The 25,142-nt window shown below is 31.8% G+C and overlaps 1 protein-coding gene across 1 annotated transcript in view; it reads left to right on the top strand.

Moving 5' to 3' along the window:
* The window catches only part of LOC106869541 (uncharacterized), a 502,813-nt gene that overhangs the window by 247,520 nt on the left and 230,151 nt on the right, over positions 1–25,142 (top strand). The window contains exons 139-163 of the mRNA XM_089360195.1: positions 1,749–1,778; positions 2,572–2,595; positions 2,892–2,921; positions 3,831–3,860; positions 5,984–6,013; positions 9,037–9,066; positions 9,746–9,775; positions 11,332–11,361; positions 11,666–11,695; positions 12,443–12,472; positions 12,915–12,944; positions 13,288–13,317; positions 13,706–13,735; positions 18,999–19,028; positions 19,360–19,389; positions 19,937–19,966; positions 20,355–20,384; positions 20,728–20,757; positions 21,119–21,148; positions 22,817–22,846; positions 23,179–23,208; positions 23,761–23,790; positions 24,187–24,216; positions 24,560–24,589; positions 24,951–24,980. Of these exons, the coding sequence (XP_089216321.1) occupies positions 1,749–1,778; positions 2,572–2,595; positions 2,892–2,921; positions 3,831–3,860; positions 5,984–6,013; positions 9,037–9,066; positions 9,746–9,775; positions 11,332–11,361; positions 11,666–11,695; positions 12,443–12,472; positions 12,915–12,944; positions 13,288–13,317; positions 13,706–13,735; positions 18,999–19,028; positions 19,360–19,389; positions 19,937–19,966; positions 20,355–20,384; positions 20,728–20,757; positions 21,119–21,148; positions 22,817–22,846; positions 23,179–23,208; positions 23,761–23,790; positions 24,187–24,216; positions 24,560–24,589; positions 24,951–24,980 (744 nt within the window). The remainder of the gene's footprint in view (positions 1–1,748; positions 1,779–2,571; positions 2,596–2,891; positions 2,922–3,830; positions 3,861–5,983; positions 6,014–9,036; positions 9,067–9,745; positions 9,776–11,331; positions 11,362–11,665; positions 11,696–12,442; positions 12,473–12,914; positions 12,945–13,287; positions 13,318–13,705; positions 13,736–18,998; positions 19,029–19,359; positions 19,390–19,936; positions 19,967–20,354; positions 20,385–20,727; positions 20,758–21,118; positions 21,149–22,816; positions 22,847–23,178; positions 23,209–23,760; positions 23,791–24,186; positions 24,217–24,559; positions 24,590–24,950; positions 24,981–25,142) is intronic.

Here is a 25,142-nt window from a genome sequence, read left to right as displayed (position 1 = left end):
AAAATTGTTTGAAAGATATGTTCGCTTCATGAAATGTGTGTTACAAGTAAATACCAATGTTCACCTCGTAACGTGTTAATAAAAACTCTTATACATGCTTTATTTTTACTTAACTACATCGTTGAGAATATAGCATATAATACGTTTTTGTAATATAATGAATATGCAGTGAGGCTCAGTATTTTATAATTTGATCAATAATATACTGACGCTCATCTGTAACTGTTTATGGCATATTTTTTGTCTATTCTTCGCTTTTTTTGTACTAGGCCCTTATTGGTCTAGGGGTATAATCTTTACTTTTAACTATATCTTGAATATTCCTTTTCTTCAATGTATTCATTGTACTGGAAATAGACGTTGCTTTAATCAAAAAATATGTATTTCCAGAACAGAACAATGTTCGAAATGAGATTTTTTCAAGTAGTATATTAACATTTCTTTAATTTTTATGAGAGAGTGCGAGAGGAATTGCATGTTATATTCGTGAGGATATTTCCCCCGTAACTGTTATATATATTAACGTCCCCTCTCTCTTCTTCTTCTTCCTCCACCCCCTTTAGTGGACGCGTTAAATTTCTGCATCGCGTTTGCTTCTGCGCCATCTTGCCGTTGTTGGACTTAAAACTTTCTAATACACACACACACACACACACACACAGACACTCACACACACATTCATTCAAATATGCGCACACACACATTCACTCAAACACACACACACACGTGCGCACAGATACACACATATATATGTAATAACAGTAATGGAACTGGGTTTCACCAAATGATTGCTTCATGTTTCTCTACATGTTTCACTTTCGAAAGTATGATACTGTCTCATAGAGTGGCTTGCGCGACTAGAAGTAAACAGCTTACGCTAACAAAGTTTTCCTAATGTTGTTAATTCCATTAACGCGTCTTTAAGTATTGAGTGTACGTTATGTACCTTTCTATAAAGAAGGATCTCTCTGTGTCTATATACATGTACAGTTACAAACACATACATTCACACACACATATACATAAATTGGGACTCAGTTGATGATTTACTTATTTGCTACTTAGCTTTTTTACTCACTTAGGAAATATTTGTGGAATGTTTGAAGCTGTGTCCGAAACACCGTCTAAGCGGATTTTTCGCTCGTCAAGGAGAGTCAAATGGTTGAATATGTACCAGATCAGAAATATTACAGGCTGGTTGCAAGGGTATAAGGGAAACCAATTAATCCTGACCTATAATCGATAGCAATTTTGTCAGAATAGCAATGAACTCAATCATCAACTGATGCCCAATAACTATATACTGTATTGGTATATACTGTATTGGTATATACTGTATTGGTATCAGTTTTCTTTCATTTATAAATATATGTGGTCGAAAACTAAACTGTGAATTTTAAAAACAATGTTGATGAAAAAATTTGATTCTTAAGTGCGGGAACTGAACTGATGCACTTTATAGACAGGAATCTTTGAGTTGAGAAGTGAAAATATATGTTTAGAAATATATTTTACATATTCCTATACAATTCTAATATGAAAAAGGAAAATGTCCATTATAAAATGATATATTTACGCCAATTCTTTTTACAAGCAGAGAAGTAGGCTTTACTCATTTGAGTTGATACTAATCTGTATTGTACTAGACAAAGCTTCAAATATCACGCATCTCAAATTTACAAACCGTACTATATTAACTTAAGGTCCATTTTCAAATCGTTTAATCGAATATTTGGTTAATTTAACAGAACCTCTAACAGAACCAGAATATTGGATAGGTAAGCAGCCGTTAAAATCATTGAGACTTTGAATGTATATCAAGCGTGTTTTTTCATTTATTCATAAGAAGCTTTCTAAATCATAAATATTTTGAATAATTATATCACATCTATTTAAAGTTTCGTTCCTTCATATTTCTACGAAATTTGCGCAATGAACTTAATTTTTGACTTTCCATTTTGTCAGTTCCATATATTTGTCTTGCCATAATCTTAAGAAAGCAAAGTTTCCTAGAATATCCAATTTAAGTGAAATGTTTTAACATTTTATGCTTTATATATGTATATAAAGTCTAATATGCATTGACCAATGCTTTGAAAATTATTTACATCAAGCCTTGCCTTAACACATTTTATACCGCTTGGAGAATTCGTATTTTTCTAACTTGTGGCTACTAGTGTATAACATGTCTTCATTTGTCTGAGAGATGATATCATTATTGTTTTATTCTGTTTATATTCGTGTTTTTTGAATATTCTGAAACGTAAAGTACAGAATTTTACTGTTGCGTTAGATAGTAAAGTAAGCATTTTATAAGTCTTAGTATTTTGATTAGTAGTATCAGAACATTCATACAAAGTTTCGTTCCTTCATACTGTTCTACGAAATATGCATAATGGACTTATTTTTTTCACTTTCCATAATGTCAGTTCTTATTATTTGTCTTGCGATATCTTAAGAAATCAAAGTTCCATAGAATATCACTTTTAACTGAAATATTAAGTGTTGAAACTTGTGCATACAGCTGAGAGATTTTAAAAATATATATAACGGTTTTTCATTTCCATCTAGATCGACCGCATGCTGAAACTATTGGTGAGTTTACTTATAAACTGATTATTGCGAACGATTAATATTTGATTTTTCGGCTAATATTTTCCCTTACATCTGCTACAAAATACACTTGAACAAGGAACACTTATTATGAAGTATTCATTTTTGATTAAACTTTTGATTAAATATGTTATTTGTTCTTTATTTCTAACTGAAAATTAGGTTTAATTCTCCCAGAAATATAACTGTGCCAGTAAAGTAAATATAGTGTATATATTTGACTAATTATTAGTATATGTTAATTAAAAAGCTAATTATGAATTTGGTTGAATTCACAGAAATTATAAAGGAAACCATTATTCGTGGAGGTAAGCAATATTTTCAATAGATACTCCAAATTCTGACAGGATTTCTTAAATATCTTCTATTTAATATTTACTTGATTATATATTGTAGTAATTATAAATTGTGAACTTAAATTTCGAGTATATTCTATAATATCAATTACAAGGTATACAGTTCATAATTCAATGATGTACAAGTTGTCATAAGTGTATGAAATGTTGCGATTAATAAAATGAGTTCGATATATTTTCATTGTTGACAGTGTGTAATTTGTTTAAGTTGTACAGAATAAAATCTATTCATTGAAGCTTGAAGATTTGACTTTCTATTAACGAGAATACGGTTTTAAATTTATATACGACTAGGATTTAGGATTACATAATACTTACTCCAAGCCCAGTAACTCTAGCCTTGCGCCTAATCGAGCAAAGCATACAAGCGAGCGCACACAAAAACACAGACAGACAGACAGACACACACACACACACACACACACACACACGCACACATTAAGCAATGAGCGATTCACTATGTGTTTGCTCAACTTCCTCGAAATATCATCCAAATCTTCCATAAAAAGTGCGCTACATGCATCTATGCTTTTCACAGTTACGTCAACCTCAGCGGCAAAACTTTTATTTTGCTCGTGTGAATCTCATTTTCTAACACAATGGTATAAATAATGCGTTGTTCGCATTAAATCTGTAATTTTGTCGCAGCTGCATTAATTTGATTTCTTTAATATGTATTTATAGGTATACATATATACCAGCATATATGTGTATTTACATACGTTCATATAGATAGCATTGCAAAAACACTGAATGTGTGTCTTCGACGCGTGTATATGTGAGCGCGTGTACATGTATGTGTGTGTGTACCTATATGATATTTCAATATCAGTTAATGAATATTGTTTTAATTTCGTGCAGAAAAACCATCTGAAGTTGAATCCACATTTGGTGAGTGGCATATGAAATAATCTCAGTTGCTTTCTATGTTTGACTTCATTATCCTATATGTAAAATTTAGGCATTTAAATACGCGGATTACTTATAATTTCAGGCATTTATATTATATAGATCTGCCTGTTATACTATGCACACATAAATGCGCTAATCAATGTGCATAGTCCTCTATAAATATGATGCAATGCATTGCAAATAACAAATGCGAGATAATTCTACTCTTCTAGTGCGCTTAATTCCAGTGGTCTGGTTTATAGGTAACATTTTCGCTTCTTGTGTATTAATCAACATGATGTTATAATTGTTATGCTTATTTTTAAACGAGTGGAACATGATTACATCTTTTTGTTTTATTCTTCTACCTCATTGCAATTATGGCCAATGTATAACGTCTCTTTGTTTGTCAGCTTAATATATTTGTTACTGCAATGTTCCGTATTATTTGTAAAGTTTTTGAACTTTTTTTGAACACGAAAGTTATAGGATTAAGGTTGCCATTACACCATATCCTCTAAACATTTGTAGCATATCCTTCATATAATTTAAAAACAGGCCAAATATGTTACATAGCTTTTGCACTAATTATACTGTCAACAGCTAATGTATATTAGCTTTATGAACTATGCATATAAAAAATTAGATTCTATATAAGATCAACAAGTTCCTACATATATATAACTATATCATATTATTTGTATGTAATACTTATTCTAAAGAATTGCTGTCGACATTATTCTCTTGTTTCTTGCTTCCGTTGTTGCTATATTGATTTATATTTGACAATTTTTGTGTTTCTGCTAAGGTTATTGTTATCCTCTTAATTGTAATGAAGAAGTCTTCGTTTAATGTGTAATTTAAAATGATCTCCCTTTCCTCTTTTAATGTAGTACTTGTAATAAAAATCCTATTATTTAAATAGGAGGGAATATAAGAAAAATGTTTACCACACACACACACACACACACACACACACACACACACACACACACACACACACACACACACACACACACATGTACACTTACATACATACATCCATTTATGTACACACATATTTCTAATTTACTGAAGGATGAACGAGAAGTGCCTATCATTTTTCCATTTGTTACGAATCTAGGGATGAAAATAGGAAGTTTACGTGTTATCTTAAACTAGGTCCAAATCTTTGCAAAGGTTTCGATTGCGTTGTGATTCAAATCTGTTGTAAGCAGTTGTTGTGTTATTAAAGCGGTTGGCAAATTAAATTTAGCACTCAAGAGCAAGAATGAACATTGCGACATATTTCACAGTTTCCGTTTACTAAATTCCAAAAGTTTTTGATCAACCTGAGATTATGTAAACTTACTCGTGTACAAGCTCTCGTTCGGTGGGATCGATCCCAAATTCAAAGAATACACTACAGGATGAATAATAGAACTGTTAATGTGTTTGACAATGATTCAGTTAAGAACGAAAAATTTTGACGAGTATCTACCAACAAGATACTAATGATAGCGGTTTTTTTCTTAGATACACACGTTCTCCTCCTTAAGGATCTTTCGTTATATAAATTTAGACTTGGTTAATGAAATAACAACAAATACTCATATTAAACAACAGCTTAGAACTCCTGCAAATGGTAACCAATAATTATTGCACTAGACTAATGTTACACACAGACACAAATGCAGTATTAAAGATGTATAACAACATAACTGTAACATAATTAAACATAATTTTATATAGCATTTAAGTGCTAAAGGGCCATCTGGATCATACTGCTTCTGAATTGCAGTAAACAATGTGACATTGATTACGTCGTAAATTTCATAGCAATTGCTACCAAAATCAAATCTTTGATACGTAAGCAACGTCACATAATGACATAGATGCGTTTAGAGTTTACAATCGTTTTCTCGAAAATTTATCATATTTTACGTATTATCTGAAGAAAAACGTCGATTGTAACCTTGTTTGGTATCTTGTATATAAACCATATTTTTAGATAACTTCATTTACTCTTTATATCAAATGCAATATGTATTATAATACTCATAAAAAAACATATATACAGATAAATTTATGAGGCTTTGTGTGAAGTAACATGCTTATTGTAGTTTATTTCAATTTTCGCTCAGAAACACCATCTGAAGTTGAATCTGCTGTTGGTGAGTTTTATTTGCAATAATTTCTGTTGCTTTTAATGTTTGGCTTCACTGTCAAATGTGGATGATAGCAGATATACAGGATGAAATGTACAATGACGCAAATAATTAATGTATTTCATAGCTAAAACAGAACACACAGACATATTCAAAATGGAGAATTACAGACATGAAAGCATTCACACAATAACAACAAATCATATACTACAGAGAAACAACAAGTCTTGCTCAACAGGAAAATGCATTAATCCTTCATAACGATTGCCTGAATTTTACGAAACATATTAAGCCAGATTTCATTATATGATGCTGAATGCCGCAAAAATATGTCGGTATTATTTTTCACTTGGCATTGCGCTTTCTGTTCACGCATTATACTCTGATTCGAGAATTTGTATTTTAACTTTCAGTACCTGGATTCCAAAGTAACTTTGTCTGTTACAAATAAATATAATAGTGCTGTGTGTGTGTGTGTGTGTGTGTGTGTGTGCGTGCGCGCCCGCACACGCACACGCACACGCACACGCACACGCACGTACGGACGTTCAAAGAACTGGACGTTTTTTCTCTCTCTTCTATGTTTTCTCTTTCGAAAGAAAATATTTCTCCCAACGTTCACTATTTTCCTCTCATTCTGGTCTAACGATCTTCCGTGTTTGTTTCCGTTCACTTTCCTTGTATGTCTCCACTGTCCTGTTTTTGTTCCCAACGTTGACCCACCATAAATCCTAAATTTTATTTTAGAATTTATGGGAGAAACTGTCTTTGAAGACTCATATTGTCGTTGAATGCTCGAAATGAGTAGATAGACAGCCGACAACTGATGACGGGTCGTTTCTCTGTTTATTTGTCCTGTTTTCCTTTTTCTCTCGTTGTTTACGTATTTAACTCGTTTGTCTTCGTATTTCATCCTGTTTACACAATTGGTGACGTCCTGTAGCCATATATGCATATATTATTATCATTATTATTATTGTTATTATAATATATATATATATATATATATATATATATATATATATATATATATATATATATATGGACATCGTTCATATTGTGAAAGTGACGCCGACATTCGTTTCGGATCACAACATAATAGAGTTGTCTGTGTATTGACCAAAAGTAACGATTGACATACAGCCTAAAGAAAACACCAAAATCTGTCCAACCTGAACTTACACATAGCAGACTGGAAATCGATCGAAAAGGAGATCTTCAGACAGGACTGGCCGAAATGTCTCTCCACACCAGACAATGGCATGAAACTAGAATATTTCATGTCTGTTATGCAAACCATATGCCAGAAATATGTCCCAGAGCACAAGGCCAACACAAAAAATGGAACAAAATTCCAAGGGAGAGGAAGACCCTTATGAGAAGACGGACGGAGGTCGCAAATTGCATCAACCTACATCTCAGAAGTAGTGAAAGGTTCTGCCTAAGGACAACACTGACGGAGACTGAAAAAAAGTCTGCAATAATAATCCGGTGTGAAGGAGAGAGCAGACAAAGAATTCTGGGTTATAAAAAAAAAACATCAAGTCAAATCCAAAGGCTTTCTTTCATTATGTCAAAGAAACAGCCTCAGTACGCTGAGCCATTCCAGAAGGATGGCTCACTCACAAATAACCTAACCAAGATCAGTGAGGTACTGAATGACCAGTTCAAAAATGTCTTTACCATCCCGTTGGAACACAGACAATTGAACCAACCAGTCGAATTCGTTGCCGCCTCACCTATAACCAGTGAGGCAGTTACGATGGATTACATCGACATTGGTGAAGAAAATATAATACTAGCTATAGATGAGGTGGACACAAACTCAGCTGTTGGCCCTGATGGTTTCCCAGTAATCTTCTTCAAGTCGTGCAGATGTGCCCTGGCGAAACCAACACAGATTCTTTTCCAGCGTTTTCTTGCAAATAGCAAGCTGCCAAGCAAACTGAAGGAGGGGATAATATGCTCAACCCATAAAGGAGGAAGCAGAACATATGCCAAAAATTATAGGCCTATCTCTCTAACTTCACACATCAGCAAAGCCATAGAACAAATAGTCAGAGGGAAACTAACCGCATTCCTTGAAGAAAACCACTTACTGAGAGATACCCAGCATTTTTTTCAGCCAGGTAGGAGCTGCCTGATTCAGCTCCTACAGAACTATGACTGGGTGTTGGAGCAACTGCAACTCGACATCTCAAATATGGACATAATATTCCTTGACTTTGCAAAAGCTTTTGATAAAGTTGATCATGATATGCCACAACCTAGGCGATGGAGGTGGAAATAGCACAGAAGTCTAAGACATTTCAATTTAAGAAGGAATTTAATAAAAATGATTTAGAGAATCATTTGAAAAATTTATCATCGAAACCGGTAATATTATCTTTATATAGTTTTTAAAATACTTTTTATTAAATTGCTCTTTAAATTGAAATGTCATAGACTTACTTCTGTGCTATTTCCACTTCCATCTTATATATGTATTGAGTGTCAAGCAGTGGCAAGAAATATACATCTGTCAAGTTCTCAAAGCTAAAGTATCGGTAGCGAACTACTCAAGGAGCACGCAAGTGGCGGTGTGTAATAAGACAGAAGCATGTGCGCAGTTATCGTTTAGCATTTGTGAGAAACTTCTTTTCTTGAAATTATTTCCTGCTTTCGTTGAGTTTAGCTAAGAACTGCCGAAACGAGCCAGTTCTGCGTTACCAGTTGGCATCTCATAATATTTACATACGTAAATATTCTCACTGAGTGAATTATAATCAAACATCCAAGCATATATATATATATATATATATATATATATATACATGCATGGGATCAAAGACGAGTATAAACACAATTATAGACTCTGCTACAGATTTGTATTTATGTATTGATAAATATATATATTTATATATATATTATGCCTGGAAAATGATAATGAAAAATGTTATATGTACAAATACTTTTTTTAAAATAAACGCTACGTAGTTATGCAAAGTATCTTTTCAAATATTTACAAATATGTTTCATTAATTTCACAGAGGTCGTAACGGAGGAAGTGACTCATACAGGTAAGCTAGTATAGAATTATTCCTCACACTATACATTAGAATGAAGTCAAATCCTTAATTCTTCAGCAATATTCATTTGAAAAATGTAATATTTCCTACTTAGAATATCTTTCATAAAACAATAATTTCCATTCCACCTACACTTTTTAAAACATCTTTTGCTTTAACCGAAAATTTGCTTTGTAAACATGATTTGAAAAAGTGTACCGATACTATTTCCAGTGAAAGGCAAATGTAAATATATACCCTCACCAATTACATCATACAGGAAACTAAATATATAGTGGCCATGAATATTATGTCTTCTCGAGTATCTATTTTATTGTCCATATATTCTAATCAATAATATAGAGTTTTGCAAATTTATGAAAATACATTTCTGAATTATTTATATTTTTTTCTTCCAAAATTTTCGTTGCTTTTGTGATTGGATGTTGACTTTGTCCGTTTCTGAATTACTTTAATGGCTATCTAATTAGTATTTTTAAAAAGAGTAAATAACAGAAGCAAAAAAAGTTTCACTTAAATTGAGTAAGAAGATGTAAAGTGAAAATATCAATGTAACGAATGTGTTAAAGTACAATTACATAAGCGTATGATATAAACGTAATTTCTCAAATATGAACAAGTAATTTATCGAAAAATCTGGTAATTAATAATTGATTTTAATTTTCGTCAGAAAAACCGTCTGAAGTCGAATCTACAGTTGGTGAGTCTAATTTGCAATAAATCCAGTGGCTTTCTATGCTTTGCTTTGCAGACAATATGAGGGCTACAGCAAATAAAAAGTGAGATATTTGTAGTGCACAAATACATAATAGGCTTGATAGCTAACGCAAGCATCTTTCTCATATGCGATTATGCACAAAATCTGAAACATGAAATTCTCAGAAAGACGAACATACACGCACAGTAGCGACAAATATTCATTCAAATCAGAGGGGCATGTGCCATTTAATAGATGTGCTATTTATAGAAAAAAAAGGTCAATGTGAATTAAGCAATAAAACACCTACTAACAACGTCTTTTTCAAAGATGTGTTTATATTGTTTTTCAGTTCGCTTTGCACTCCCTTTTGCTCCTGTCATTTTATATCTTTTGTTTGTTGGTGTCTCTGTCTGCTAGAGCTTATTATTGCCTCATTTCCTTTTCTGTGTATTTTTGAAGTATGCTCAACATTATAGAGCAGAGGCTTTCTCCTGAATTATGAAGTAAAATCGATATTCTTTAATCAATGATAGGAAAGATATTATTTGTAGTGCAATGAATGAATATTTACTTCGATTTAAATATAAGGATTCAATCGTTTCATTGCACAGGGGACACCAATCACGATTTGCTTTAGAATTGTCAACAATCACTAAGACGCACTCACAAACAGAATCAAACACACTAAATAATTCATGCAATCATAAATGCAGAAACCTACTTTCAGTTTCTAAACATTAACGTTCTGTTTTTGCTTTCCCTTTTCAATTAACACAAATTTCATATAAAAAGTTTTGCATGTGTCATTCAATAGATAACAAATTTCTAAATATATTGTTCTGGTCTAGTTGAGTTAAAAGTTTTTAGTTTCGTTTTATGATTATAAAAATTATAAGGGCTAAACATTTTCGTAATATATTTCGACATGGAAGAACTTTAGTCAAGTCACCAAAGAAGATGTGAATTGATCATTCTAACTTGAATGTTCTAAAAAGACTGGAACATAGCTGTGCATACCACTTACTGAAAGAGATCAAATTTTCTCTAAGCATGGAAATAAAATCTTAATAGAAACCAGCGCTTAATTCCTGTAAATATTTCACGGTCATTTGGAGTGTCGCTGAAAATTATTCTGGTGACTTAGTTTTGCTTCTCTATCTAATTAGCATTTTTCATTTCACTAAGGCATATTTGCCAACGTTTCTTTATAAAGAGCACTTACGTGAATTATAATCGCACATACATACAAAAGTAAATACACATATGCATACAAAAATGCATGCATGCACACACACATATAAATTCACATATATAATACGTATAAGTATATATATGTGTATCTATACATACATACATATTGTTGGTTGAGCATATATATTTATACATGTATATACATGTACATAAATACACACACACACACACACACACACACACACACACACACACACACACATATATATATACATACACAAATATATGTATGTAATAGAAACCACGTAATTATACATCCTCATACGTTTCTCTTGAGTCATTTATTTATTTCATTAATTCTACAGAAGTCGTAACGGAAAAAGTAACCCGTACAGGTAAGTTACTACAGAATTTTTTCATAGTGAATGTATCAACATGACTTTAAATCGAAAATTCTGCAATATTCGTTTTGAAATATATTAAATTTCATACGTCTGAATTTGTACACCAATTATGAAAGTTTTTTGAATCTTACTTTCATTTTTATAATACTTTTATCTTCTAGTTTAAAACATTGTATTTCGGAAGTAAATGATTTCTAAGAGTAAACTAAAATTACTATTCGATCCACTAAATATTTAATGTTTGCTTGTATGATGAAACTGATGGGTTTATATTTTTACGTTCACCTTCTTCTAGAAACACGTTCTGAGGTGGAATCTACAGTTGGTGAGTGAGAGATTGTTACAATAATTCTTTGTTTCTGCTTATCTGTGTATAATTTCGTGTCGTTCCTACGTTGTAGAGAGAGAATAAATGTACTGAACATTCGTGTGGATACTTTTCTGAAGACTGTTATATACTCTTTGATTGGTGAATGATGTGTTACAGTAACTTGTAAAGTTTAGTCGATAACTTATGAATAAAAACACGTATAAGCATTTTTAGTGAACTATTTCGTAGACAATTTACAAAATATATACCTTTTGTCAGATACCGTATATTTTGGACTAACATCATATAACGTCAATATTGTGAAAAAGTTGCTGTGGATGTCGTACTGCGTTAGTTGCTTTTCTGTGTTATACTAGGGTGGTTCTAGTCACGTAATTCTTATATTGTGTATTTGTTTTTTTTTAGTACTTTACAACATTTGTATTGTGAATTAGCAAGTGCATATATTAAAATTTGTGTCGATCGTTTAACTATAAACGCACTTATCACAATGCAATTTAATTAGATATCAATTTTTTAATATATAAATACAATGTGCCTGTGCTTGAAATCTACATAATATTGAATCAAGTTGATTGAAATATTCTTGCTCACAAAAGCAATACGTACAGTTATAAACAGTAATATATTTTAAATTCATATTCAAATACTAGCAGAAATAGCGATTTTAGCAGTAAAATTTATAAATGTACAATTGCAATTGTATTTATAAATCGCAATTTCATTTGATAAATTTCACAGATATTGTGACCCAGGAGGAGCGTCCCAGAGGTGAGCAAGGTTATATTTTCGATAATACTAGAATAAATATGAACTTTTATTACAAACTGCTTCTGTAATTGTTTTCAAATTACTCTTTTAATTTTCATTCATATGAAAGTTTATAAAATGTGAATGCACAACTATTATTGCAAAATATAAATATTAATTCGAAATTGTATCTAGCATAAAATCAATTTATATCAATTTGTTGCCATTCCTGGAATAGGATACATAAATACGTTACTGGAATATATACTTAAGCTACCATACTTATTTGAAAACAGTGAACATAATAATGATTAAGGACAGATCATTGTATCCTATAATATCCCGAAAACTATGAAAGTTTAGGCAAATATAGGAAGTGTGCTCTTCCTATATTTTTATTTTTGTTTTCATTTCTATGAGGTGTAAAAATCTAATAACATCATTTTTATTTATTCACATTCAGAAGAACCTTCTGAAGTTGAAGCCACAGTTGGTAAGTGTCTCCTAAACTGACTCCTTAAAACAGAGCAACTGTTATCAGTATTATTATTATTCTAATAAAATTACTTTTTATTTTAATAATTGTTGGTTATATTGCGAAGAGTACTAAAATTTTAGTTTGCCTTAATATGAAATAATATGTAATATATAATATTACAACATGCTTGCCATAATAAAAACCATGTTAAGAAATTCATGTGAACGTACACTGATGAATATTTCCGTGTAGATTCAGTCATAAATTATCTGGTACAACACAGTTTAAGATACTGTTTTTTTTTGTTTTTTGAAATAATGAAAGCAATAGTTAATTGATTCCTTTGTTAATTTCACAGAAATTATTAAAGAAACCGAATCTCGCATAGGTAAGCGCATTTACTATATCAATATAATCTCCACAAATTTTAACGCTAGATATTCTACAATATTTATTAAACTGTTCGTACATTCTAAAGAATAATATCAAAGGTTTTCATGTGAAAATATAATTAGGAAATATTTCTGAATTACTCCGAAAATTTTCTGATTAAACGTAATCATTTTTAACAGCTAAAACGCTCCATTTAATATTTCTAAGAAGATATATTGTTAATATATTAATGTCAGTTTGATAATTTAACATTCTACTTGGGTTATTACAATTTAAATACATACAGCTGTATATTTTTATGCAAATGTATCGAATAGAATCACGTGTATTCATGAATAGTTGAACAACTTGCTTATAGCTAATGTATTTTAACATTTGTTCAGGAAAACCGTCTGAAGTTGAATCTACTGTGGGTGAGTCTAATTTGCTATAATTTCTACTCGCTTCGATGTTTGGCTTCATTGTCAGTTATCGGGTAAAGTATGCTATGCCCAGTCATGCAAAAATACTTATGCATAAAACCTACACTGATTATATTTCCACATGCTTCCATGCACACAGTGCTGCATATAACCATACGCACACAGACACAAAAGCGTACACAAGCAAGACTGATATAAAATTCTAATTTACACAAAATGAGTGCATTCTACACAGACTAGAAGTGATGAGCTAACAAGTCATAAAGTGCACGCTGATAAATTGCTCCAATGCAATATGCATTACAGGCTTCAAGCATATACATTTGAAACTTTTTGCTTACTTCTGCCTTATTATCACAGGGTATTGCACTTTCAATTCATTCGTAGTATGTCTTAATCTGTTAATAAACGGTTCTTGGTATCCGAAGTATTATCGTTTCTCTGTTACAGAAAATAATAGTTTTATTGCATTTGCAACTTTGCAACATCAGTTATATAAGATTACTAATGACTAGCAAAGATACCCGGCGTTTCTCGAGATTAAAATGGTATATATATATATATATATATATATATATATATATATATATATATATATATATATATATATATATATATATATATATACATTACAGTTATGTTGAAACAAGTGATACGGGAAAATGCAGCATTGACAACAAAACATGTGTGGAGTAAATGATGGACTAATTCAACTAAGCGACATGTAATACGTCCGTTTGGCGGATTCCAGGCCCTAACGTATCATGGAAAATTAGGAGTGGGGATATGTAATTTTTGAAGCCACCTTTGAGGCGGTCAGCGCTGCGTCTAACACGACCCATCGTATAGTTGACAGTCAAATGAACGGAAGTGTAATGGAGATATTGTACGTAAATGAGTACGTTCCGGAAATGGGCTGCAATGGGAGATAGCAACGTGTAAGTGAACTGCTGAAATGTTGCAGAAGGCGAAGGGCTGACATTGAATTGCTGCCGTGACTGTAAAATAAGAAACATGAAGTGGGCCTATACAGTCACATGAGAATATGTAGTAATGAATTACTTGAAAAATTAAAGCAAGATGGCTTACCGCATGGTATGTATACAGTATGTCTGTATTTTTGTATGCATTAACGAAATATAAGCAAATGAACGAAATAGAAACACATGTATGGAACTGCTAATTAAACGATAAATGAGACAATGAATTGACTTTTGACATGTAATACCGAACAATGTTGCATAGTTTTAATCCCAAACCAATTACATGTTGACACTCACGCGGTCTCATAGTATTACCGTATATAATTTGATTTGATTTGGCTGAGGTGTTTGAGAATGCATTGGGAGACCAAAAGTGACATCCTGACACTCACGTGGTCTCATCGTACTACCGTGTAAAATTTGATTTGATTTCGTTAAGCCGTTTGAGAAGGCATTGGGAACAGACAAATAAAGAGACAAAGGATTATATATATATATATATATATATATATATATATATATATATATATATATATATAGATTACGTGAGTAAAAATATGCATATAAATTTATTGTATGAAACGTTTTTGTCTATGTAATGAATATTTACTTTGATATAGATATAGGGTGTCAGTTATTGCTTCCATGACACAGATCCGTACCTATCACTGCATATGTGGAAAATACTGGTACATACTATAGTACTTCAAAGTGAAAAATACACACAATATAAAGTCATACAGCTACAAACACGCGCGTCCTCAACAGATGATTTTTGCAAGATGGGATAATGCAGGCAAAGTTTCTTTATCAAAGTGCAACTGAGGTGGGTTGGCCATGTGCTACGCGTGAAAGGCATTAACTTACCTAGAAGCCCTCTTCTATGGTCAGTGCAGCTCGTACAAGTAAGCTACAGAGGGATTCATCTGTGCATTCAGTAAGACTAAAAGTATATCAGTAATTTTTTTCCCGATGTTTCTTTAGTCCCAAATTCCTAAGTCTCCTCGTTTTATATTTTCCTTTGAAACATTTTCAATTCTAAAAACTATAATTTTTCAACTTGTATTCTGCTGGTTTTATAGATAATATTTTTCGAAATTAAATACATTGAAACAATCACGCTCAAATAATCACATCTATGTAAATATAATCCGTTTGTCACACTGTTCTGTATGATGTAAGTGATGAGGATATATATTTATGTTTGAATTTCACTACTAACACGTTCTGAAGTGGAATCTAAATTTGGTGAGTGAGAGAGTATTTCACGATTTCTTGCTACTGCTGGATCTAGTTAAAATGTTAAACTTAATATGAACATTTTACGTTATTGATGATGTGAGGAAGTTTGTCCTAAACAAATTTACCATTTCAATTAGTGACTAAGTACAAAATAAATTGAATGATATAATAATCAAAGTGAGTAATAGATTTATTTTAATGATGGTTACTTTATTGCAATACAATGATATTTGTCGATGGTTTTGCCAGGAAACGCATCTAAAATTTATAGAGTTTAAACTGTCATTACGTCATTAATGGTTGATTAGCTGTTAACTGAAATATAGTTAGCCTTTTTCAAAAGATATAAAAATTGCATTGCATGATTTAATAAGATTGGGAATAAGAATTTGTGTATTTTCTCTGGGATAGGAAAAATTAATGTTGAAAGAATTGCACAATTTAGAATTTTAAGGTGCACGAAAGAAACGATAAGACATTGTAAAATTGATATTGATGTATTAGATGAAATATCGTTTTAGATATACATTCATAATTGATCAACACTGATTTGTAGTATCATTGAAATTACAGATATCATTACACTGTACAGAGTAATATGTTACGATAATATATCAATAAAGAAGACTGCGCAGATATATATATATATATACTTATATATATATATATCTGTGTGTGTGTGTGCGTGCGTGTGTATGTGGGAGGGAGAAGACTTAACAATGTCCTGAATTATAGGCATTTCCAAAATATACCAGCGTGAGAGTGATATGCATAATAATGCAGAATTTGTACGAATATTTTGCACAATTTTCATGTGGCAAGGCACAATCTCTTAAAAACCGCATGTCTGACACATTAAATTTGCTAATTAGCGGTTGTTGGTGTCAAATGTTTCTTTGTTTCGGTGTGACGGATATTTTTTCCTTTCTGCTTATCGTTATCTCAAAGTTTGAATTTAAAAAATTCGGTAGCATTAGGGGTCAGAACGTCAATGGAAATATGAAAACAATGCAGGAGTAAAGTGTTTGAGGAATTAATTTGTTTGTAATGGTAGAAAGATTTGCATTTATATAAATTTCACGTGTCACATCGTTTCCGTTTAACACATGTATTCTTTGCGTGATGTATTGCAAAGTGATAGTTGCACATACGTAGAACTAAAAAAGAAATATTAATACACACAACATGCAAAAACACAAGCAGATAAAAATGCACACTTGCTTAAATACTAACAATGGACATGAGGCTATTTATACTCCATATAACAGCAAAGTTTTCGTTTAATATACTAATTTACATGCCGAATTTTATATATTTATAAGTTTATGATTTTGTTGCATTTGTTATGTTAGTAAAAATGATTTGAAATATAGAAATCATACTGAAAAGTCCAGGGAGATAACGATTAAAGATAGCTGAAATAATTCCTTAGCATATATGCTGCAGTAGAGGCATACGATGTAAACATTTGAAGAGTTGTCTTGTAATTGCTCACATATTTCTCATGTTGGCCAGAGTATAAAACGTCAATTAATAACGTTTTAGCTCAACTACTAATTTTAAAATTATAATTGCACACAACACACAAAAACAACAAAATGAAACCAGCTGTTCATGCAGGGATAAAAATTTATGCCCGCTAAATGGAGCTTGCATGTCTGAGACCATCATTTATGAAGCCACCGTAGACTCTACAACCACTAAGGGCATAGTTTCGTCAAAGAAATATGTGGGTCACACAAAGCGGAATTTCAAAGCCAGGATCAGCAATCACACCTTGAGCTTCGCACACTGGGAACACAGAAAAACAAACAAATTATCCAGTCATATATCGTCCTTAAAAGTAAAAGGCATCAACTATAACATCCATTAGAAAATCTTAGCCAAGTGTAAGCCTTACACCAACGGCAGTAGAAAGTGCTGTCTTTGTGAAATGGAAAGACAGCACATCTGGAAAAGCAGCTTAGACACCCCAAGATCACAAATAGAACCTGCATTTTATATTGTGTCCACGAAAAATCATTTCATTTCTTACACTTATATTTTTATATTTTTACATATTTTAATATAATTTTTTTATATATTTTATTGCTTTACATATTGACATGAACACACTGCATGCAATTACAGAGAAAATCAAATACAAGCACCGATTCCTGCTCCGCATTTACATGAAAAATCTCCATATGCTACTCTCCAAAAGTGCCCAGCCATAGAGTCATAAATACTATATTCAGAAGGGACACAATATAATACGCAACCCCAGTTCAAAAGCTTTACATATCACACCATGTCATCTTGAATATGGCTTGTATTTTAAACCATTACTGCCCAATTTCTTTCGTTTTATTCATTAACAACAATTTTTATTTATACGACTTTATCGCATTCTAAATATATAAAAAATATTTTTATTACAATATTTGAATAACAATCCTGTCTACATGACGAACTAAAGATATCTAAGAAAAATACAGGTGCTCCAGAAACATGATTCATTACCCTTCTGGTCCTAAAAACGGACCAAGGGCGCTAATGGTTTAAAATTCTTGAAAATGCTTAATACGCAGAAATATATCCGCATTTTTTCCATATTATATTGCGCTTTCTCTACAATCGTGTTTGCTTTGCGAATTTCAAACGTGCAACTTACCAGTTGTAGGTGTCAAATGTTTCGTCGCTTCGTTGTGACAGTTGATTTGTACTTTTTCCTTCATCGTCGTTCAAAATTCTGAATTTCAAAATAGCTGGTAGTATTAGAGAACGGTAAGCGAACGGAAATACAAGTATGTGTGTGTTTGTGTATGTATGTACGTGTGTGTGTGTGTTTGTTTATGGATATGTGTATATATACATATAAACATTCATACATGTATATATTACTGAAAATACGAGTGCTTTTGAGAAAATTTGAGATCTACAAGACGTAGTTAGCTACTATGATTCCCTATGTAATCGCCACATAACTATGCATTCTACTTTAAAGCATATTTCCAAATATTTAATTACATATTTCGTTAATTTCACAGAATTTGTAACGGAGAAAGTAACACGCACAGGTAAGCTGCCGAAGAATCTTTTCTCGTGATGTGTACCAATAAGCTAGATATGTAACATATATTTCAACGTTAATTCTTTAGTAAAATGAAAGCAAAATTCCTCCGACTAATCAATTAGTATTTCTTTCATGAAAGCATTTTCGATTTTGTTAAATATGACGATAGGTTTGTAAAGTGTTTCCTTGAATTGGGGTAACTGGAACAGTTTAGTACATTCATCATTTGAAAGCCACTCATTCTATACGAGTTCAATATATTTAATAGTTGTCTGTCATAATAAATAGTGTGATGTAAGTGTTGAGGGTTTATATTTACGTTTGCCTTTCTCTAGAAACTCGTTCTGAAGTGGAGTCTACAGTTGGTGAGTGAGAGATTATTTTCGTGATTTCCTGCTTATGCTTGTCGCTGAGTTACCTTAGAGAAGTCTTCGTAAATATTGTTGAAAGGGAATAAATATTCATTAAGAAATAAGATAATTAGTAATGGACGAACGATAGCATGTAAAAGATTGAGATGCTGTGATACTTTATTTGCATTTCAATATAATAGTTTGTAAACCGAGTCGCTTCCTACATCTGAAACGTATTGTGTAAATTTATCATGTTAAAATTGAAGTGCCTATGATTATTTGCAGAGAAACTTTATTTTAAAGAAAGTAACTCGTCTGAAAATATATTCACGTCGCACTAACGTGTAAATTAATAATCGCAAATATTTCGATACGTTTTCTCCGCGCTTCATATATATACAATGAAATCGTACTGAAAGAATAAAGCGAATCATGCAATGGGAAATGGGTGGGTGAAAAGCTTTGCAATTGCAAAACAAGATTGATATATTGGTAGAGATTAGTGATGTGTTCATCAGTTCTCAGCATGAAATTCACATATCATTTAATTATTTCACAGATGTTGTGCAACAGGACGAGCGTCCTAAAGGTGAGAGAACTTCAGTTTACGAAATTATCTCGATAGATCTAGCTTTCTATTTAACTACCTCACTATAACTTGTTTGGAAATGCGTAATGTGTTAATCGAAATGAATCTAGTATAGTTGATATATGCTTGTAATATATAAAATTTGTCTTCGCTTTGTTTCTCTTTGTTGCCTCTTTTCTAAATGATGGAAGTGAACATATATTGTCGCATTGAATTTAAGATAATATATTGTCCTGCATTTTATTGCAAAACTTTATGACATATAACTTTAAAATAGGTATGTATATATTTGTGAATGAATGTTTGGTTATCTTCGTAACTATGTCTACGCATATTATATCTGTATGAGGTGAAATGCTGACTATATTGTCTTTCATTCCCTATTCAGAACAACCATCTGAGGCCGAAGCCACAGTTGGTAAGTGTCTCCTAATTTGGTACCGTTTTAATGTAACAAATCTCTTATGATTACAAGTTATATTACATCATTATTAATTATATTGAGTGAGGTGCTATAGAAAAATAATCGCTCAATTAATAACTTATTGTTGCGGATTTCTTTTATATAGAAATTACCGAATTTCTACATAACATTTTCATGTTAAATTATATTATTTACAAATTTATCAGAAATATTTATCTACGCATTTTCGTGCGTCACCTCCTTGCTAATATTTAATTGTATCAAACGTCATTAAAAATCTTGACTGTTGCGAAATGGCCGACGACATAGTTAACGATTTACGTTTTGAATTTCACAGAAATTATCAGAGAAACCGAAACTCGCATAGGTAAGAAGGTTTGATATTATGGCATAGAGTTACTTAAAATTCAATATATACTGACCGTATATTTTCCTGTATAAATGTTTTCTCTTAAATTCGCGAATTAATTCTGAATTTGTTTAGTGAACGTCGGAGTTTTATCAAATAATCATAAATCTGTATTGAATACATAATGATGCTCCATTCAACTACAGACCGAATATGTAACGTTAACGTATGAGTGTATCAGTGTAATAAAAGCATTTTACAGAGATCATATGTGGTCTGTTACTTAAGAAGACATATGAACGAACATTTACACATTATATATTTTCCTATCGAATAATTTAGCAGCATTCTTATTGTACTTTATTTTGATTTCGTTCAGAAAAACCATCTGAAGTTGAATCTGCCGTTGGTGAGTTTAATATGTAATAATTTCATTCGCTTTCAACGTTTAGGCTTACCGTCAAATGTCAGGTATATTAGAAATTGCTAGCTAAAGAAAGTCACGCAAAAATATATTTCATTACACTTAACACAGCCTACTTACACACATACATTGATAAGATCACACTGCATGCTATTACAAAGGAAATCAAATAGAGGTACCTATTCCAGGTCCAGATTTACATGAAAAACTTCTATATGCTACGCTGCAGAAGTGGCGAGCTATCGAGCCATATATGCTATATTAAGAAGGGACACAATATAATACGCAACACCAGTTCCAATTCTTCCCATGTCACACCATATCGTCTTGAACGTGGTTGTATATTAGACCATTAATGCCCAATTTCTTTTGTTTAATTTATTACCAACAATCTTTATTTATACGACTTTATCTCATTCTAAATATATAAAAAATATCTTTATTACAATCTTTTGAATGACACTCCAATCTAGATGACGAACTAAAGATATCTAAAAGGAATACAGGCTTTGCAGAAATATGTTAGATTATCATTCTGGTCGTTAAAAAAGGACCATGGGCACTAATGGTTTAAGATTGTTTAAAATGCAGAACATTCAGAAATATATCCGTGTTTTTTCCACATTGCGTTGCGCTTTCTCCACACTCGTGTTTGCTTTGTGAATTTCAAACGTGCTACTTAGCAGTTGTTGGTGTCAAATGTTTCGTCGCTTCGTTGTGACAGTTGATTTGTTCCTTTTCTTTCATCGTCGTTCAAACGTCTGAATTTCAAAATAGCCAGTAGTATTAGAGAACAGTGAACGAACGGAAAAGCCAGAAATTTTCGAGAATAGATTACACACGTGTAAAGTGTTTAAAGAATGAATTTCTTTGTAATGTAAGGAAAACGTATTTTTATATAAATTGAACGTGTGACATATTGCTTCCGTTCAACACATGTATTCTTTGCAGGATTTATAGCAAAGTGGTAGTTAAACACATTAGTAGCTGCAGAAGAAAACAGAAACTAATATGTACATTAAACACACAGACAAACACAACTGCATGCTCGCTTACATGCTGACATTTGACAAGAGACAATTTCATACTCGTATGTAAGGTTACTTTTCCATTTAATATCCTGACTTACACACCGAATTATATATATTTGTAATTACATAATTACCTAAACTTACCAATTTATCGTATTTGTTACGTAAATAAACATTATTTGAAATATAAAAATCAAGCGGAAAAGTCCGTGGAGATCGCGATTATATATAGCTGAAATGATTTTTCGCATGTATGATGCAGCAAACTCATATTGTCTACACATGTGATTAGAAGGAAGATGTGTAAAGGGTGAAAAGTGCAACAAAGCACAAAATAAACTGTATATATATATATGTGTGTGAGTGTGCGTGTATGTGTGTGTTTGTGTGTCTGTGTGTGTGTGTAAGTGTCTGTGTGTGTATGTGTATATGTGTGCATATAGATATATATAAACATTCATACATGTATATATTACTGAAAATACGGGTGCTTTTGAGAAAATTTGAGATCTACAAGACGTAGTTAGCTACTATGATTCCCCATGTAATCGCCATATAACTATGCATTCTGCTTCAAATCATCTTTCCAAATATTTAATTACATATTTCATTAATTTCACAGAAGTTGTAACGGAGAAAGTAACACGCACAGGTAAGCTTCCGAAGAAACTTTTCTCGTGATGTGTACCAATAAGCTAGATATGTAACATATATTTCGACGTTAATTCTTTAGTAAAATGAAAGCAAAATTCCTCCAACTAATCAATTAGTATTACTTTCGTGTAAGCATTTTCCACTCTGTTAAAGTATGACGATAGGTTTGTAAAGTGTTTCCTTGAATTGGGGTAACTAGATTAGACTCGTAAATTTATCATTTGAAAACCACTCATTCTATACGACCTCAATATATTTAATAGTTGTCTGTCATAATAAATAGTGTGATGTAAGTGTTGAGGGTTTATATTTACGTTTGCCTTTCTCTAGAAACTCGTTCTGAAGTGGAGTCTACAGTTGGTGAGTGAGAGATTATTTTCGTGATTTCCTGCTTATGCTTGTCGCTGAGTTACCTTAGAGAAGTCTTCGTAAATATTGTTGAAAGGGAATAAATATTCATTAAGAAATAAGATAATTAGTAATGGACGAACGATAGCATGTAAAAGATTGAGATGCTGTGATACTTTATTTGCATTTCAATATAATAGCTTGTAAACCGAGTCGCTTCCTACATCTGAAACGTATTGTGTAAATTTATCATGTTAAAATTGAAGTGCCTATGATTATTTGCAGAGAAACTTTATTTTAAAGAAAGTAACTCGTCTGAAAATATATTCACATCGCACTAACGTGTAAATTAATAATCGCACTAAACATTTCGAGATATTTTCTCTGCGCTTCATATATATATACAATGAAATCGTACTGAAAGAATAAAGCGAATCATGCAATGGGAAGTCGGTGGGTGAAACGCTTTGCAATTGCAAAACAAGATTGATATATTGGTAGAGATTAGTGATGTGTTCATCAGTTCTCAGCATGAAATTCACATGTCATTTAATTATTTCACAGATGTTGTGCAACAGGACGAGCGTCCTAAAGGTGAGAGAACTTCAGTTTACGAAATTATCTCGATAGATCTAGCTTTCTATTTAACTACCTCACTATAACTTGTTTGGAAATGCGTAGCGTATTAATCGAAATGAATCTTGTATAGTTGAAATATGCTTGTAACGTATCAAATTTGACGTCGCTTTTACCAAAAGTTTCTCTTTGTTGCCTCCCTTCTAAATGATCGAAGTGAACATATATTGTCGCATTGAATTTAAGATAATATATTGTCCTGCATTTTATTACAAAACTTTATGACATATAACTTTAAAATAGGTATGTGTATATTTGTGAATGAATGTTTGGTTATCTTCGTAACTATGTCTACGTATATTATATCTGTATGAGGTGAAATGCTGATTATATTGTCTTTCATTCCCTATTCAGAACAACCATCTGAGGCCGAAGCCACAGTTGGTAAGTGTCTCCTAATTTGGTACTGTTTTAATATAACAAATCTCTTATGATTACTAGTTATAGTACAACATTATTAATTATATTGAGTGAGGTGTGCTAGAAAAATAATCGCTCAGTTAATAACTTATTGTTGCGGATTTCTTTTATATAGAAATTACCGAATTTCTACATAACATTTTCATGTTAAATTATATTATTTACAAATTTATCAGAAATATTTATCTACGCGTTTTCGTACGTCACCTCCTTGCTAATATTTAATTGTATCAAACGTCATTAAAAATCTTGACTGTTGCGAAATGGCCGACGACATAGTTAACGATTTTCGTTTTGAATTTCACAGAAATTATCAGAGAAACCGAAACTCGCATAGGTAAGAAGGTTTGATATTATGGCATAGAGTTACTTAAAATTCAATATATACTGATCGTATATTTTCCTGTATAAATGTTTTCTCTTAAATTCGCGAATTAATTCTGAATTTGTTTAGTGAACGTCGGAGTTTTATCAAATAATCATAAATCTGTATTGAATACATAATGATGCTCCATTCAACTACAGACCGAATATGTAACGTTAACGTATGAGTGTATCAGTGTAATAAAAGCATTTTACAGAGATCATATGTGGTCTGTTACTTAAGAAGACATATGAACGAACATTTACACATTATATATTTTCCTATCGAATAATTTAGCAACATTCTTATTGTACTTTATTTTGATTTCGTTCAGAAAAACCATCTGAAGTTGAATCTGCCGTTGGTGAGTTTAATATGTAATAATTTCATTCGCTTTCAACGTTTAGGCTTACCGTCAAATGTCAGGTATATTAGAAATTGCTAGCTAAAGAAAGTCACGCAAAAATATATTTCATTACACTTAACACAGCCTACTTACACACATACATTGATAAGATCACACTGC

Source organism: Octopus bimaculoides, chromosome 1, assembly GCF_046866305.1.
Source record: "Octopus bimaculoides isolate indiv1 chromosome 1, ASM4686630v1, whole genome shotgun sequence".
Classification (NCBI taxonomy): Eukaryota; Metazoa; Mollusca; class Cephalopoda; order Octopoda; family Octopodidae; genus Octopus; species Octopus bimaculoides.
This window is presented reverse-complemented; position numbering and strand designations above follow the sequence as displayed.